The following is an 18840-nucleotide window of genomic DNA, read 5'->3' on the forward strand; positions in this document are numbered from 1 at the left end:
AAACTCTCACTGCTGGTGCAAAATTTATTGATTTGCATTAGCACTGCAATGGATTTTCTACCGTTTAGTAGAAGCACAACCACAAACTACACATTCATTAAGTCCAACATTCAGAAACAGAAATCTATCCTAAGGTAAGCTATCTTGCTCTTTGAAAGATTGCTCTTTCCTTCATACATCCTGTTAGTAAATCAGCTTGTATATATTTGCGAGTGTTTTTATGAAATCAGGGCCATCGTGTGCTATGGTTGGAGCCATCACACTCGTACATCAGAAGTGAAGTCCTCAAGCATTCATCCTTGCAGATTTCTCACCACATATGGCACACCATTTCCCTTCCATGCCCATCCTGAATGTTAAATATGCTTAGAAAGAATCTTCTGTACTTCTCATTTATTGAGCGCATGCTCTTTCTCCAACCTGTTTTCCATGCTGTGATGTCCTTCCCTTTAGGGCACTTCTCGATGCACTTTGATGCTTTCCAGCAGCAGATTGGTGAACTCCCTCCAGCTCTCCCTGCACGCTCCTTAAGAAAGGTATCTTTGACTACATTTCTACCCTTTCTAGTCCTTATTATGCATGCAACTGGTGATTTAAAACATCCTACCTTTACATGCTGTCCAAATTTCCCTGAATCTTGACTTGGACGTAATTTGTAGGTTTGTAGAAGTGCACGTAGGTTTGTGCATTTGGTGGTTAGATGTCATTAAGGTCTTCTTTTCTTTTACATTGGACGGCTTATTGTTGCTACTACCTCTGCACTGATTCACCGGAGTCTTTCCTCATTAGTGGTGCAATCAGTAAATATGGGTGTAATGAGAGTTCAGAAAGACAGGTTAAAAAGAGGCACATGTAAATGCAGAGATCTTTGCCATTTCTCTGCCATTTAATTAGAGCAGGCATAGGGCATGACATTTGCAAGCTGCATTAGAGAAAACTGTTTTAGATCTTGGGTACAGGTGATTCAGGAGATGGAAATTTTTGAAAAGGCAAAGGGTAATAAAAAATTGTCACATAGGTATTAATTATCTTGGGTGGTAGTGATGCCAAGATCAATTTTTCAAGAACACGTTCATGTCCTTAGCACGATTTGCAAGACCATTCTACACGCACCAGTGGTTTGATGTATTGATATTATTTGTTGTTTCAATGGTATTACAGGTTGGAATTTTGCCAAGGGCTTGTGATCATACTAATGCCATTTCTCTCCCCCCTGGCTCCAGTCACCTCTTCACCCCATACCCGCCTCACCCACAAGTCCTCAGTCAGCTCTTGATGGAAGTAACTCCACACTGTCAGGCAGTGCCAGCAGTGGCGTCTCATCCCTAAGCGAGAGCAACTTCTGCCCTTCCTCATCAGATGCTCCTGCTCTGGACTCGACACCCAGCTGCCAGACGTGGACCACGGACACAGACGAAGCGGAGACGCCCAGCACCGTTCGCTACAGTGTCTCCGAGCCTGACGTCCTGGACAGTCTAAAGCCAGCCCCCTGCCGCAGCCACTCGGCACCTGTGGGCGTCATGCCAGTGCTGCCTCCAGACGGGCACCACCATATCCACGCTGGACATGTTGGCCATTACCACCTCCATCAGCATGAGCCACCTCCGGCGCTTCCCCCCAAACCATACCTGAGAGAAGGCTGCATCCCAGAGGAGGACTCGAGACCTGTGCCGAGACCAATGCCACGCAAGATCTCCCAACCACTGCTCACCAACAAGGAAGAGCAAGCCAAAGTGGCATGGGAGCATGGGATCAGTGAGGAGTAGAGGCCAGTAGTGGGGCAGGTCAATTGCGTGTTGAGTGGTTGAAGCTGGGTTTGGAGAATTGTAGAATTGTAGAATGAGAGAATTTGATCTGGTTCATGTTACCTCCAACAAGATCTTTTACCAATCATCATAGGGGCCTCATTGGTCCTGATGCAAGAACTGAGTAAATCTCTTGGATGAACTTTCAAGCTTGTAGTGGTCTGGTTTATGCTTCATCAGAATTGCTTCTGGGAACGGTCTCAAAATGAACTTCTGAAAGCCTGTAATGTTCTTGGTTTTCAAAGCAGTAGGAGGTTTTTAATTATTTTCAGGCTGTCCATCAAATAATGGGGGCAGGGCAGTAAACAGGAATAAGTATTAACTGAAAGACATTTTGTTTTTGTTTTTGTCTGTTTAACCAAAGTGGTGTCTCAATTTGCAGTAAGTGTATGAGGGTATAACAGTTTTTATACAGTTATAACAGTGTGACCTCATCTGAGAAATAGACAATCTCATATAGAATCACACTGCATCAGCAGTTTCGGACTACTAAAAATTAGTTAGATAGGCTACAAGTATCTCATAAGTTCCTCCAAACAACTGACAAGAAATATAAGAGATATTGAGTACATCATATTAAGAATATGAAGTTAGATTATACCTGATGAATATGAAATAAAATAGTTTTTTTTATATATATATAAAATCATTAAGTCAGGAATAACACACAATGGGCTGTGCTGTTATAGGAAAACAATCCATGCTGAAGTGGGGTGATACAGCTTGATGTGAAGCAGACTTATTTTCCTATAACTGCATGATTACATTTTTATATTTATTAATTAATGTCATGTCACGTTTTTGACCATTTATAGTTAATGCTATGGTACGTCCTCAAAACAAGTTAGTTCCTGTTATCACCATAAACAGTCGTCCCCGCACCAGCCTCTCTGTTCTCTCTCAAAAAAACCTGACTTGTCATGTTACTGAGAACCCGCAAACTCTCTCCTCTGTCCTAAAGACTTTCCCATGGCGGAAAATTTACTGACGTTACAAAGCGCTGACACTGAAGAATCCTTCAATTGTTGTATAAACCTCTCCTTACAGAAAGCTTCACTATATCAGCAATTACGTGTTTTTCTTTGTTAATAACAACACATAAAAAAAAGTTCATTATTAGCCTTAGAGAATGTGGAACAGAATAAAGACAAGACCCTGTGAATTGGTTGTTACTACAGACATGTAATGTATTATAAATCTATTGTTTGTTATAGCTACTGTCAGTGCTCCTGTTATAGAAAATGAATCCAAACCTACTGATTTCAATGCTATTTTATTTAAAAAGAGAATACATTCAGAACACTGCATCTCAAGAGAACACTGCATCTTGGACAATCTCCCTTCAAATGAAGTATCTTGAAATAATAGCAAAATCAAACCTCCTATTTAAGAATGACTTTTCCAAATGGTCTCGATCCCCTAGAGCGTTTTCCTGAATTTCAGAAGTATGTTCTGAAGGAAGCATAAACCAACCTTGACTCCTACTAGATGCGTGCTTGCCACATTACTACCACTACCACTACTATTATCTTTTTTTTTTTTTTTTGCTTAAGATTTTTCTAGAGAACTGTGAGGATTTTGGTTTTACATTTACTCCTTTCGCAGGTGATTTTACCCAAAGTGACTTACAAGTGAGCTAGAATGTGATCTAAGCGTAGAGCTGGAGTTGAAGTTGAAGTTGACATTCAGGAAGCATTCGGATTTGAACTCGCAACCTTCTAGACCTGGGATTTGAACTCACAAGCTTCTGGACTCTTGAGTAGAACCTTAAGCACTGAGCTCCCACGGTGTGACACAACTGAAGATCTATAGTAGAGTATGAAAGCATGGCAAATGTTCTTGCTAAACGTTCTCGTAGACTTTAGCGACAGTCAGACGTGTGGAACAAATCTTTGAAGATGTATGATATTGTTAGGCCCGTCCTACATTATGATACTTCTATTAACCACTTAGAAAGGAGAGTACTCAATGTGTTAACATGTCAGTTATGTAAGTGGTTAAATGTGATTTATTTTCATTTGAAGAGTTTGAATTGGCAGAGGGCGTACATGTTAAATTTGTGCAAAAATCACTAATCTTGGAGGGTGAATTCACCTCTTTACGTCTTGTTTTTTTTTTTTTTTTTAATTCTGGAAGAACTGCACTTTAGCACTTATTTCTGGAGTACCAAAAACCTTTTGAAGTAAGTGACATTTATTTAAAATAAGCATTTTCGTTTTGCTCAGTCATTCGGATGAGATACTCGGGCCTTGTTTTATATTGCTGTAATTACAGACTGTCATAATTCTGTGAAGTGAAGTCTCTGACTATAAACATTCTCATTTATCCTTCCATAACATTTACGTGACCTTCAGTACTCCTCACCAATATAGTACACTTTCTATTTTAGTTTAAGAATTCAGTTCTGAAATAGGAAACTCCCTGCCAATTCTCTCGGGAGTTGGCACACTGACTTGGCACTAAGAGGCTTATGTACATGGCAAAGCTTCATTACACATACACACTTTATTATCACGCTGCAAAAGCAAATCAGCCAACCACTCGCAGCTCAATTATCCACTTAGACGAATACGAAAGCCATTTCACAGATGTCTTTACAGCGGAACTGCTTTTGCTCGCAGCACGTTTCGCTTTATTATTTCATTTATTTCCCGTTAGGTTTTTGTAAAGATGAATATATTTTTAGATAGCAATTGTAAACCTCCCTAACTTTATCTAACAAAAACCTGTATAGTAAAAATAAGAAATACAAAATTATATATTAATATTAATCCAGGGTGATGGGTGTGAACATTTGAATAATGTACACTGTTATTATGCAAGTGAGGGGAATTTGACCCTTTTAGCTGCTGAAGGATGTGCAATCGCTTCCTGGTGGATACATGATGATGTGTGAGACTAGAAGATGTGATTTAATTTCATAAGACCTTTTGTACAAGTGTGCATGTTTTCTTTATTATAGTGAGGACGCAACAGTGAAATAAAATGACAGGAATGATATACGTCAGTGACTTTAGAAGAAGAAATGCTTCTGGGCATGTGTAGTGGAAAGTATAGAGTTTTCCACTGTGAGTTTGCATTATTTTTTTTTTTTCTCAAGGATGTGACATGGAAACTTGTTATGGCTAATTCTGTGACAAATACCGAAACACATCCATTTGCAATTTTTCATATCCCTGTTTTTTTTTTTCTTTCTAGTTTGCAGTACTACAAGCTGCTCGTACACATTTATAGAGCAAATTTATCCATGCCAAATTTGCACGAGCAGGCATCATGATCAGTGTTGCATTTCTGAAGGAGCAATTAGTTACACATGCTGCTGCTAATATTAAACTTAAATGAGTTCATTTACATTTATTCATTTGCCAGACACTTGAGCAAGTTACAAATGAGGCAGAAAAAAGCACATAGCTGTAATAACAGTAAAAACACATAACAGTTTAGGGTTACATTTTTGCTTAAGGACCTCAAAATTGACTCTCTGAAAATCGTGGAATTTGAGCTCATAACATTCTGGTCACAGGCACTGACATGTACATTTAATTGGGAAAAAAAAATCCCTTCAAAAATGTTGAAAAAAAAAACATTGAATGAAAGATTGTCTATGTATTTGTAGATCATTGGGTCACTTAAGACTAGAATTCCATTCTATAGGAAATTAATCATTAAAGCATTAAAATACAAACAATTAAAATTAACATACAAAGAAATAATAAGCAGATAAAAAAACAAGGTTTATAAAATAATAAAATAAATAAATAAAATAAGCTACATATTAATGCAAAAGTGTTTCAATATTTCTTTCCAGTGGAGAACACCAGAGCTTGAGGCCAAGGCAACTAAACACTGATATTTGCATTATTAATAAATAAATAAATAAATAAATAAATAAATAAAATTGATATGAATTCTTTTGCTAGCAGCAAGCATTTGTCTAAAAGGAAAAAAATAGGCTTGTGCTTTATTTCTGTCTTTCACTCTAGTGTTCTGAGGAATTTATTAAAACTCTTTCGTTTTTGAAATTTCTTTTACGAGTCATTTGCCGGTTATTCCAAGTAGTCAGATTTCCAGTAGTGAAATGTTAGATTTCAGTTTGCTCTCAGTTTGACCTGTACATCACAGTGTGGACAGACACATGAATGAAGTGTTGTTGCATGTCTCCTTCTCTAGAGGATCTATTTTGGATTTGGAAAGTAAGTTTTTTATCGCTGTCTTGCGAATAGCAGACATATGTACTAGAGAATGCACATGATATACAGTATAAAATGTATTTAACCCTTGTTATACTTGAAGGATGTCAAAAAACAGTTCTTGTTTTAATGGGATATGTATTTTCTTTGTATATGTGTGTGTAAAGTGAGGATTGAAACCTTTGTTTTGGGAAAAGGGGAGATTTTTAAAGTAGCTATCTTCTGAGAACCAATGAAACATGGCCATCGAAGCTCTGATGAATTAGCACTAATGTTTATTATGTCACAATATTCAGCAAAAAAAAATATGATATCCATATTTGTCAATCAAGGAAGAATTGTAACTGATCACATTTATCATTTTAAAATTGCTTCAGTTTTTTTTTTAATTCTAAAACAAAAATCCAGTCCTAGATCAGAGATGAGCAGATAAGGATTAAGGGATACGAACCTTAAACTCAAATCTACCACTTCCCCCATCTGTTGTTGTTTATATGATTTTATTATTATTATTATTTTTTTTTTTTAATCTTGTCTAAACTGTTCCAAGACTTATGCAAAGTTCCAGTGATGAGATCAGATTGTATCTTGGTTAGTCCAAATTGTGCATATAACAAATTTACAACAAAATATCTCTGTACATATTCTGAAACATATTAGCTATAAGTGTGCATGTATATGTATTGCATAAATTGTTTTCCTACATTAGCTGCATTATTCATAGCATATTTTTCTTTACTCTTCGCATAGAACGAAGCTAAAATATGGCATTATGATAAATCCAATAGATGTACATAAGCTTAATTTCCCCATCTGAGGTGTTAAATGTTTAACAGGCTTTGTTTTTACATGACATAGTTTGTGGGTCAGGTCTACAGTTCTTTATATTTCCACTTGACATGTAAATTAAATTGTTATTCATTTCCTTTATCCAATGGAATTTCCAATCATCCATGCCCCTGAAACGAGTCACTTGTGATCCGTTACACAATATACAGATCACTAATAACACTTCTGAGCCACTTGATATGTATTTTTAGAAGCAAGGGAGATGGCTGCTGTTTTTATATTTTTAAAAATGGCAATATCTTGAAACTAGGAGTCATTATGTCCTAAGTAAAGGGAAAACAAAGTGAAGGACTTTTCAGTTGTCTTTGTATATAAAACTGTAGAAAGATCAGTACTTACACTTTTAAAAGCATTTCAATTCATATGTCCCAGCATCTGTCTTTATGTATATAATCCTTCTGTATTTATACGGTTAAGAAGGGCAAATCATGTATAGACTGGGATTAATTGTCTGCCTTGTACTTTCTGATGTAAATGTGTTTTTAAAACTAAAACGCAAATGGGGAATCAGTGACTCTTTCGATGGCCTAATTAGTTATTTTGTGTATTTTGCATTGAAAGCTGAAGAACATGTTATGTTTTATGAGTATGAGTATTCTCAGTTTTTTCTTTTCTTTTTTCTTTATTGCTTTTTTTTTTTTGTATATATTGTGCTGGCATGAACAAAATGTGATGTGAACTTTAGATGTAAATACATGTTTTTTTTTTCTCACTCACTAACTACTGTGATGTGGATTTCATTATTAATGCCTAACATTAAAGGTGATGTTTTATCGAGTCAAGTCTAGTTAGGTTTTCTTTTTTGCACACTGAATTTCAATTTTATTAAATTTATTTTAAGATGTGTGTTTCTGCACCTTTGAGAAAATCTTGCTCAATCCTTAATGGGATAGGATTAATTGTAGTTGGGTCATTGTTGTGCTGACTTTTGAATATCCAACTCCCTACTAGGAAAAGAACAATGTTAGGCCACTCAATGCCAAAGTTCCAAATGGTAAACTGAAATGGTTCATTAAGTCAGATTTCCTTCATGACACAAAGGAGCCTGTTATAGCTGTTGAAATATGTGTGTAACCGCAATGGACATTCACAAATCCAAAATGGTTTTCCCTGAGTGAGCCTGCATAACCTTTCTACCAGTTTCTAAAATTCACCCATTTTCACCAGAACCTTTGCCTTCCAATGGCAGGCTTTCCAAATGAAAGTTCTACCCTTTGGCCTCTTTCTATTTGCTGCAGGTTTTTCCAGATGTATGCAAGTGGCCTTGTCTCTTCTAATAACCAGTGGCATCAGGATACTGCCATACTTGGACAACTGGGTCCTATGTGTCCCTACCAAGGAGCAAGTCATTCAAGACCTGTTCACCCTGCTCAAACACATATAAGCACTCAATCTCACTGGGAACTCATAAAAGAGCTTACTAACACCAAAGCAGACCACACAATTCACTGAGAATGATAGCCACCCTGTCACCCCAATGTGTGGCAAACATTATTATGTTTGCCAATTAGATTCAGCCAGGCTGCTGTTTCCAGGCTGCTTGTGTTGAGGATGCTAGAACTGATGGCAGCAGTTGATTGGATAAGTGCCCTAGGCTTGTTGGAGGTACAAGATTTTCAAAAGTGGGTTATCAACCTATGGCTATGAAACTTTTCCTTGTTTTGGCAAGAGGGGCCCAGAACTACCTTGGGAGCAGTGCACCATCAAAGAGAGATAGTCACCATGGATGCTTCCCATACAGACTGGGGAGCATTGTGGTGCCACAGGTGTAAGATTAGAGGTGTAAGATCAGTATCTTGATGCCAACCTGTTTTAATTGAGGGTGTTCCATCTGGCCCTCAAGTTATTATTACTTGAAATGTTGCTCAGACAATGTTGCGATGGTCAGCCACATAAACCAGCAGTGTGGCACAAGGTCAAGCAACTCTCTTGGTCTTGCACAGAATCTCCTCCGGTGGGATCATCCAGAATTAGCCTCACTGAGTGCAATTCATCTGCCAAAACTGTACAATGGACGCACTCTTGGGAAGACAAATACGTCCAAAGGAAAGGGATCTGCACCTAGAAGTAATATTCCAGAAAAGGTTTGGCAAGGCGCAAGTGGACCTCTTTGCTAATGCCAAATCAACACACTGCTGCTTGTGCTTCTCCTTGAGGAGACCCAGACAGCCTGCTGGGACACAACGTAGTCCTGATTATGACCCCTAAATAGCTGTTAAGACCTTGATTTCCACTAGTGCTTTGCTAGTGGCAAGAACATCTTGATGCTGCTTCAGAAGGCATCACCATGCACTTTCTCCAGGTTCTACAAGGTTAACATCTTCTCTCCCAGTGGTGTAAGTACAAAGGCCATCTCGGAACACCTTTCTGGTAGGTCTGAAGGTGAGCCCTGTTCCTCATGACATTATCGGTGTACATTATCTAGATGCTTCCCAACGTGCATTGTGGTTAGGAGGGGTGAAGTAAAAAAGGAACTGTGGTTCTGTGAACCCTGACTAACCACCAGTTCCTTATCATTTTGAACTGGTGCCAACCTACTGAGAACTCGGGTAAAATGGTAGCAGCTCTCCACGTGATGCCTACAGTTACATACTGTATGTAATTAGCATTCAGTGCTGTTATTCTCACTGGGAAGGCTTCACCAAGTATACATTTTTTTTTAGATTGGCAATAATTTTAATTATTTTGTATTAGTGTATAATTAATTCACTCACTCACTGCTTTATCTTGGTCATGGTGGAGCCAGAGCCTATCCCTAGAACACTGAACATGAGGTGGGAATACACCCTGGATGGGGTGCCAGTTCATTGCAGGGCACTATGCACACAAACATTCTCATCTAGGGGCACTTTAGAGTCATCAATCCATCTGCTGGCATGCTTTAGGAGGAAATCAGAGAACCTGGAGGAAATCCATGCAGACACAAGGAGAACATGCATAGAAATTCTGCTGGACAGTAACTCGAGCTCAGGATCGAACTGGGGACCCTGAAGAAGAGAGGCTGCAACGCTACCCACTGTTGGGACAGGCTCCTGATCCACTGCATGAATGAACGAATGAACGAATGAAAGAATGAAGGCAGCTATACCATACACCACAGGCTCCCAACCTTTGTCCTGGAGTACCCCCTGCCCTGCCCAGTTTAGTGTTTTCTCTGCTCTAACACACCCACTTCAACGAGGAAGAGCTTTTGAGTAGCTGATTAGTTAAATCAGGTGTATTAGAGGAGGGAAAACACCAAAAAGTGAAGGACCGAGGGAATTCCAGAGCTAGGGTTGGGGACCTGTGACTTAAACAAAATTACAAACAGTCAAACCCATGCCCAGGTCTCATCCAATCAGGAGGCGCCAACTGGACTCTGTCCCTCGACTAAATAATCTCCACCCAATGGAAAGCGAGCGCGTGGTGCGAAAGCAGCAGGGCAACCAATCGCGTTGTGAAGAGTGGCAAAAGAACCAATGGCGTATAAGCGGGGGCGGGCCATACTTTATCAGGAAGCTTTCTCGGAGTAGCAACGTTTTCGTGTTCAAGAACCGGTATCCGGACCTTTGGTGTGTGCGTGTGTCTGTCTGTGTGTGTCTGAGAGAACGTGCTATACATGTAACGTGTGTTTTAGAAGTTTAAATACAATTTCAGCTATGTTTGGTTTAAGTGGACTTTCGGTGGCTCTTGTTTTCGCTTTAGTGCCGAGCAGTAGCGAGGCTTTAAAAGAGGGAGAGTGTGAAGGTGAGTTCATGTGGAAGATGACTAGCTAGCTGGCTAGCATTGAGCTGTAATAACCGTAATAACTCTAATAGAACTGTTATTTCCATTCTCCTTATTGTGCCACGCTTCTGTACGGAATGTAAAGATGAATTAGTCAGCAATTGTAATTTACTCTACAACCCACTTTGCTGCTACACTTTAGCTTAGTCGCTATTACAGTGGCACCAGTTTAAATGGCTGCGACCAAACTGCATACTAGCGTACTAAGTAGTATGTCAAAATAGTACACTACAATGATTATGGTAAGTCATAGCGACGTACTAGTTTAGAATACTATTCAGTACAGTAGTATGCTGTTTTGAACACAGCCATTGAGTAAGTCACAATGAGTGACATTTAATCTGTAATTATACAATGAATTTGTATTAGTTAAACATACTGTCAGTGTGTATTTATTATTATTATTATTATTATTTATTATTATTGGTTCTGTTCTCAGTACTTCTTCAGAGGGAAAAAGAAAAGCTTTGGATGTGAACAGTGACATCTGCCATGACAATAAAATGTCATTCATCTTCATGACACTTTTATGAGGTTATAATTGAGGATCGATTATATTTCTGTATGAAAAAGCAGTTGTATGATGTAAAAAAAAAAAATTAATGCTTTAAAATCTGCGGTTCTTAATATTTGTATTTAACATCTACTGTAATTATTGGATGAGGAACACCAAAAGTACAAAATGTTCACTCAGGTACTGTTACTGTACGTAGCAATGGAGTTGGTCAATATACAAAGGATATCCGAAATGACATCAGAAAAGTGTATTATGACGTAATCGATCACAATATTAAGGTTATATCATATTGCCTGGCTCTACTTGGTAGGTGAGGGTCGGCACACCAGCAGAAACATTAGCAGAGATGCACTTTATTCTGAGTAAATGCCAAGAACGATAATATTTATATGCACACGGTATCAGTATATAGACTATCTGGAAGTTTGCATGTATTACCAAGATATGCAAAACACATCAGAGGTGCAGTGGCTTGCTTTCAGACAGTTAGTGACCTGTGTTCATGTGCCAGTCAGGACAACACGAAGCGTGTATCTGAATATGAAGCATTTCGTGTTGTACATCAGCGCTGTAGAATGATTCTGACCACTGATTCATTTTCTGTACAGCAACTCTGACAGAAATTTCAGCTATAAAGCAAATCACAGGATTATTATTAGTATACTCGCTCTATTACGTTATTGTTTCTATAGTAACACTTTACACAAGGACGTATACGGTGAAGCTTAATAATAAATCAATAACCGTGTTATTTAACACATAAAGATTGCTAATCATTGAAATGGTGAAGAGTTCTGTAAGATGTTTAGTTAGCATTTATGGAAGGAGGCGCTGTCTCTGGTGTAACAGTCAGTAAGTTTCCACCACAGGAGAGTCTACAGGATTGAGAAGTTTTCTTTTTTTTTTTCTTAACACGATGAGCTGCATTTTTTTTTTTTTTAAATTAACTTCAAGAAAGGGGGGGATAAAGAGTCTGGTGAAGGAGCAACTGTTTATAGCTGTTCAGGAACATTCCACAAAGTTAAATGTAACTATTAACGGATAAAAAGTACAACCAGTTATTCATTATTACATTGAAAAAGTGTAAACATTGGTGAATTGCTGTGGTATAAGAAGGATAAAACTTCAGCGCACGCTGTTCTTGGAAAATACTCCACTTTGGGGTAGTAACCGTAACTCTCCTTGGCACCAGGCCACATCACACCACGTCATCATTGATTATTTTCCCCTAACACACGTAACTTCATTCTGTTTTATTCCTTACTTAACCTTTCTCTCTTCTTCTCTCTTCTTACAGTATGTTTAAGCTTTCTGGGGAAGTTTTACCAGTCACTACAAGACAATAATGTACAGTTTACCAGTGATGCCATTGAAAAGGCTCTAGTCAAAGCCTGCAAGGATGCGAAAGGAAAGGAAAATCGATTTGTAAGTCACCCGCTTGCACATGATTTGGACATAGAAATGTTCAACTGACCTAACATTTAACTATTTGTTCTTTTGCGCACAGTGCTACTATATCGGAGCAACGAGCGACGCTGCTACAAAAATCATTAACGAGGTCTCTAAACCGTTGAGTTACCACGTGCCGGTGGAGAAGGTGTGCGAAAAGCTCAAGAAAAAAGACAGTCAGATCTGTGAACTGAAGTACGGTAAGTTACGATGTCCTGTGAGAGGCAACATCTGTCTCATGTGTCGCGCCTTGTATACATATCGCCTACAAGCTGACCTCATGTGTTTAAACAGAACGATAGATTTGTTAGATTAGACTCCCATTCAAGAACTGGTCCATGGCTGCGTTTTAATTTAGCAAAAGTTTTTTTTAAAAAGTGCAAAACATGCCATGTGCTGTGGAGCAGCAGTAATTTTAAAGGGGAGTCGTTGATTATTTTCCAGGACGCCCCAGAATGTTTTATTCTTTATACAGAGACTTAAATTAATATAACGTTCAACCAGCAGGGAAAAAAGTGGAATCGTCAGGTGTAGCGTGTGTATCAGTCACAAGTGTGAAAAGTAACACTGGTGACTAAGCGGTCCTTCAGTGTTGTCCAGGACACACTGAGACACATTGGCATTTACATTACAGTAGTACGAGAGTGACCGGATCACAACGTGTCTGAGACACGTGACCCCATTTACACTTATTCTGAGCTCTGAGCACTCGATGATGCTGGTGTAAACAGGGCCATCCTTAGAGACGGAAGTTACGCAGATGATAATATAGTCTACTGTGGCTAAAAAGTAATAAGTAATACTGTGGAAGTATGCCTACTAGCTCCATAACAAATCTAGCAAACAAAACGCAAATGTCTTGGTCATTTTACGGTAAGTGGACGGAGCACTGATTTTTTTCCAAACCATGCCATAAATAACTCCTTTTCACCCAGAATGCAAAGTGGTATCATTTGGTATATGAACAATGTTCCTGTCCCATAATTAATTGCCCGTATAATGTTCATAACTGTGATGGTGATATGTGTGTAGAAAACATATCGACATAACCAAGACCCAATTTGAGCTTTGGAGTGAACAGTCTGATTAACGTAGCAAGTGCTTTCCTCAAATGAATAGAGAGTGTTTACAACCATCATTTTCTCTAATACGGCAAGGAGATTTGACTCCCTTAATATTTCATATTTACACATGCATATTTTAAGCTAAAGTGTGTAGGATTTTTGTGTTAAAAAAAAAACATTACTGAGGGGAAAAAAACCCATGATGTTCCTGAGTTGCTGTTTGTTGCTCTGACAATCCTGCAGCTGTAGGGTTTGAATTGGCAGGAAATTTTGAATGCACTTGGATATTTCCCACGTCATTGCACCTGAAATTAGTACAGTCAATACCCAGCTTTTCCTATCCAGCTTAACATAGAGCCACAAGCAACATAACCTTTGAACCAGCCGAAATCATGTACTTAGTATTATGGAGTCTATACTATTTAGGCTGCCTATTTAGTGTGCAGAATATGGTTTGGGATGCAGCCCTGAATTCTGAGTGAATTTCTATTAGCGAGGGCCAAATTCCAAAATTGTATATTCTGTAGCTTTAATAAGAAACACCAGTGAAGTTTTAAGTGTTTACAATCGAAAAAAGCTGGAGATAAAAATGAATATTTCTCAAGTTTAGAGACAATGGCAAATTTGTTCCGCTAGTACATGTGGCTTTTAATGGAGAGTGAGAGGCATTATGGGTAATGAAAGCAACATTTGAACGTGTGTCAAGTGAGCGATAGATGTGAAACTTTGATGTTAAGGGGTTCTTGTAAATCTGGGAAAACTCGTCATTACGACAGTACAGATTTCTGTCACTCTTTCTTTAAAAGCTTGACAATACCCTTTGATATTTCTTCATTATTAGTATAAAGAGTTCAAATCCTTACTTACAGGCATGTGTAGGTGTAAAAAAAAAAAAAAAGGTAATTGAGTCCTTTTATTGAGATACAGCTGGCATTTAGCTTGTATAGTGTATGATGAATGTACCTCTGAGCTTTTTTTTTTTTTTTTTTTTATCCATGTGCATCCAAGTAGAGATTGCATCCCAACTGATAATGAAATTTATTTAAAGCCCAATTTGATGGTCTAAAATCCTAAAGACTCCATCTGCTAGGATTAAACCATCACTGCTACTCCAGCAGCACAGAAATTAAATTTGCTCATTCACACCACATCACATTCTTTTTGCTCAGGACATCAAGTGGGTGGGCGTATTTGCATTAGAGACGTGCGCAAAGAGATTTGTTTGTCATGCGTATTAAAATATTCCGTATATTCGAGAAATCATGCAGGCAGATTATGAAAACTCATGGCATCGACTTTGCCTTGCAAATCAGCCCTGATCAGCGCCATTAGAATATCTGTCATCTGTAAGGGTGTGGGAGTAATTTGGCAGCGAGGGAGGGATGCATTAACAATTAGTTGGGTTTTAGGTTGTAGTTTGACTGAAGAATGTTCATTAAAAACTCATTTCTAGTAACTTTCAACACGAGTGTTCAGAATATTTTCCCTGCCAGTCCTCAGAGATGTGACTTCTTGTATCAAGCAGCTGAGAAATTTTAGACCTGCAAACCTCCAGGCATTGACGCTTGTATGAGTTACCACTCATAAATATGTCAGAAGAAGCAGTCTTTTGTTTTCCTCCCCAATAAAAACAGCAGATGCCAATCGACATATGAAATTGGTTGACAGTTGTGTATGTGTTTTGAACGCTTTGATATTAACTGACGCTCCTGGAAACCCCGCCCCCTTCCCCGTATTTTGCATTAGTAATCTCTTGGCCAAGTGCTCTCATCTTGACTCGATTTCCTGCTTGAAAGATGCACAAATGCACCACCAAAGCTTTCTATCAAGTTAAATGGAGAATGCTTCGAGTGTGCTAATGAATAATAAAATCTATCAGTGTATGTTCAGCTTAGCTAACAGGAGACAAGTATATAGTTAACTTTGCGGAGGAGCTTAATTGGGGATGCAACAAAATTTCAGCAACCTAAACTGGTTAAAAAAATTTGACAGAATAAAAAGATTCAATAGGCTTACAATGAAGAGTCATATCTAACATTTTACAGCAAGTTTTAATACAAATGATAATTACAGAACGATTGAAAATGCTGTATGTTTGACCCAGCTCTCCTCCAATTGTTAAAACAGTTGGAGCAGCAGATCAATAGTTAAAATTTCATGGGCTCTTCTTTCCCAGCTCTACACATCACCCTACGTTCACGCTAACAAGTGACACGTCGCTTATAGTTTGTCTCATGTTGGTGTGTAACGATCACTACCTTTGTCGCTTATGGTCATACACTGTCCAGCATTTTTTGTTTGTTTTTTATTTTAATTTCTCAGATGAGAAACATTAGTAGCCATATTTAAGTCGAAAACCACCCAGTTAAACAGAAATTAAACAATGCCCTAATCAGTGTGAATTTGGTTGTTTGGCTTACATGTTCTGAATAAGTAAAGCAAACAAGCTAACTACTAGCTACAGTCAGGTCCATAAATATTTGGACAGTAACACAATTTTCATAATTTTGCCCCTGTACACCACCACAATGAATTTGAAATGAAGCAATCAGGATGTGATTGAAGTGTAGACTTTCAGCTTTAATTCAAGAGGTTTAACAAAAATATTGCATTAAGCATTTAGGAATTACAGCCATTTTTTTCAGAGTCCCTCCATTTTCACAGGCTCAGAAGTAATTGAACAAATTAACAGTCATAAATATTAGGATTAGTCCAATCATTCAAGCCAGTCATTTGGATTTGTTGCTTTACCACACCATACCCAATTAGCATAGAATTAGATAAATAGATATACAGAATAGAATAAATAGATTCTCAGTTCAAACGTCGCTTGTTGCTGAAATCTGGAACATTCATAGAAGATGAATGTTCACCTGTTGATTTGTCACTTGCCTAGGGTTATTGCTCTTTAGTGTTAGCGGGTCTCAAATTGTAAAATCTCCTGTTTTGTCTTTTTGCTTAAAACATTTATCTCTGTATTGCCTTCCACAGATAAACAAGTGGACTTGAGCACAGTGGACCTAAAGAAGCTGAAGGTGAAGGACCTGAAGAAGATTCTGGATGAATGGGGAGAGTCTTGTAAGGGCTGCGCGGAGAAATCAGATTTCATCCGTAAGATCACCGAGCTCATGCCCAAGTACGCCCCGAATGCAGCCAAGGCACGGACAGACCTGTAAACTCTCTGTGGACTTGTGGGACCAAAGGAGCAGCTAAGAGCATCGTGGGTGTGATTTCTGCGCTGATGGGGAGCGTGGTTTTGTTTGTATTGCCTGTTAATCTAGTGGTAAACATGAAGATTGTGACCTTTCATCCATTCATTCTTTTAAGGCACACTGTACTGTCAATATTAGACAACACTGTACTGTTTCAACCCAGAGTTCATATATAATATAATAGCAACTCTCCTGAATAACATACACTTTACTTATAGTGTTGACTTGCATAAATGCTTCAGATGCTAACATGGACTTCAAATCAACTGGGTTTAACTGGTTATTAATTCAGAAATGTGATCAAATGTCTGTTATACATATATATTATACATATTATATATAAATGGATCCTTTTATTAGATTGTTTAGCAAATGGGGCCAAAGCTTACCAGAAAAAGCTGAGTTTGCACGCAGGTGTGCAGCGATAATGATTCACTAACTTTCATGCAAAACAATCATAATGCAGAAGTCAGCTAAACTTTGAGTTGAAACAGACTACAGAAACTGAAAAAGTTTATACCTAGACATGATGGGTAAGATCACAAACCACTGTCACCCTGTAGTCACCTATAGTTTCTTTTCAAATGGAATAGTTTTTTTTTATTTGTCTATTATATGGAAGAGGATGTGGGAGAATCCAAACTGATTCAAGTCACGTTGACGTCAGTGTAAAACATGTTTATTAAGGTTGTACTATACTTTTTCATTAAAATAAGAAAATGGCTCTGTTTTCCTTTCGTTTGATTTTCAAACACCACATCTTTGTAAAGTGTCACACTTGTGTGTATGAGAAATCGAGAACTGAGTCTAAAGAGTTCACTGACGTCACACCGGCTGTGTTCTCGATTTGTGTTTATTTTCATTTTGCCACCAGTGCTCTGGGGAAAGCTTTACAGCTGTCAAAGCGTTTACATCATTTACATGTTTTCATACCACAGCGCTGTTGAATTCACAAATCTGATTGCTCAGAAGGTGTTGATTAATTTTCTAAAACCGCAGCTCTGACAGCCATGATGGCTGTAATTCAAATCACAGGTTTATATTAATGTGCTTGTTCTAATGTTATCTTTTCTATAGGGACCACATACAAATATTGAAAATGTGTAATTGTTGATATGGTGGTGTTTTTAAAGATCCTTAAAGTTTTCCAGCATTGAAATGTCTCCAGGATGGAAGGCATTGCAGTGCATTTTTTCTTATTAACTTAAAAAAAGAGGCTTGTGAAGGAACGACTGTTTATAGTTGCTATTTTATAAGTGATAACAGGAACCAACTTTTCTGGACGTTCCACAAAGATAAATGTAACTATAAATGAATTAAACGTACATGTCACTCTTTTTAATAAATAAAAATGTAATTGTTGGCAAATTGCTGTGGTATAAGAGGAATAAAACACTTTGGGACATGCTGTTATTGGAAAATAATCAACTTCGGTGTGGCAAATTCTGCGTAGCGCTGAGCCACATCACATCACCCTGCCGTTGATTCTTTTCTTATAACAGCACACCACAAAGTTTTTTTTTTTTTTATTCCTAACTTTTTCTAGTTTACTATTTCTGTTGATTGTATTTAAACCAGTCCCAGTGCTCAGCCACATAATACACTTGTGCTATAGCTATTGCTTAAAAGGTTTTTATTATCATGTACTACATATTTTCCAGGTTATTTGTACTAGTAAAAAAAAAATTAAAAATCTATTATTGCACTTTTAATGATTTCTGTTTTAGGTTTTTAAGTTGTCTCTCTTTTGCTCATCTGATGAAGCATGATAAAGAAATATTTCAACGTTCCCCTCTGTGTTTACTTGCTTGTTTTTTAATGAAGTCTTGGACGTATCCAAAATGACAGAGTAACTATTTTTGCATTCAAAAACGTGATCCAGCTGATATTTGTACTGTAAATGAGACCAGACTAATCACCCGATTCATCACAGACAGCATGTATTTGACCAAATGGCAGCTCTTAGATGGATTATATGCAAATATTTGT

General features: G+C 38.0%; 2 protein-coding genes across 9 annotated transcripts in view; both read left to right on the forward strand.

Annotated features, from left to right (window-relative positions):
- dock3 (dedicator of cytokinesis 3) overlaps positions 1-5446 on the forward strand; it is a 234638-nt gene extending 229192 nt beyond the window's left edge. For all 8 annotated transcript variants that reach the window (XM_034314016.2, XM_034314015.2, XM_034314022.2 and 5 more), the window contains 2 exons: positions 454-536; positions 1224-5446. In XM_034314016.2, coding sequence (XP_034169907.1) covers positions 454-536; positions 1224-1766 — 626 coding nt within the window. In that variant the 3' untranslated portion in view covers positions 1767-5446. The remainder of the gene's footprint in view (positions 1-453; positions 537-1223) is intronic.
- A 4906-nt stretch (positions 5447-10352) lies between these two features.
- On the forward strand, positions 10353-17575 carry manf (mesencephalic astrocyte-derived neurotrophic factor). Its single transcript, XM_026932414.3, has 4 exons — positions 10353-10570; positions 12424-12551; positions 12634-12775; positions 16631-17575. Exons 1-4 carry the CDS (start codon positions 10483-10485, stop codon positions 16813-16815), a joined length of 543 nt encoding a protein of 180 aa, XP_026788215.1. The 5' UTR covers positions 10353-10482; the 3' UTR covers positions 16816-17575.
- The last annotated feature ends 1265 nt before the right edge of the window (positions 17576-18840 follow it).

The sequence above is a fragment of the Pangasianodon hypophthalmus genome, chromosome 20 (assembly GCF_027358585.1).
Source record: "Pangasianodon hypophthalmus isolate fPanHyp1 chromosome 20, fPanHyp1.pri, whole genome shotgun sequence".
In the NCBI taxonomy this organism is placed as follows: domain Eukaryota; kingdom Metazoa; phylum Chordata; class Actinopteri; order Siluriformes; family Pangasiidae; genus Pangasianodon; species Pangasianodon hypophthalmus.

What these genes read in the sequence shown, in the direction of transcription:
- manf (XM_026932414.3), top strand. Translation starts at nt 10,483, where the DNA reads ATGTTTGGTTTAAGTGGACTTTCGGTGGCTCTTGTTTTCGCTTTAGTG. An exon ending in AAAAGAGGGAGAGTGTGAAG is followed by an intron (nt 10,571 to 12,423) that starts GTGAGTTCATGT and finishes CTCTTCTTACAG; the next exon opens with TATGTTTAAGCTTTCTGGGG. An exon ending in AAGGAAAGGAAAATCGATTT is followed by an intron (nt 12,552 to 12,633) that starts GTAAGTCACCCG and finishes TTTTGCGCACAG; the next exon opens with TGCTACTATATCGGAGCAAC.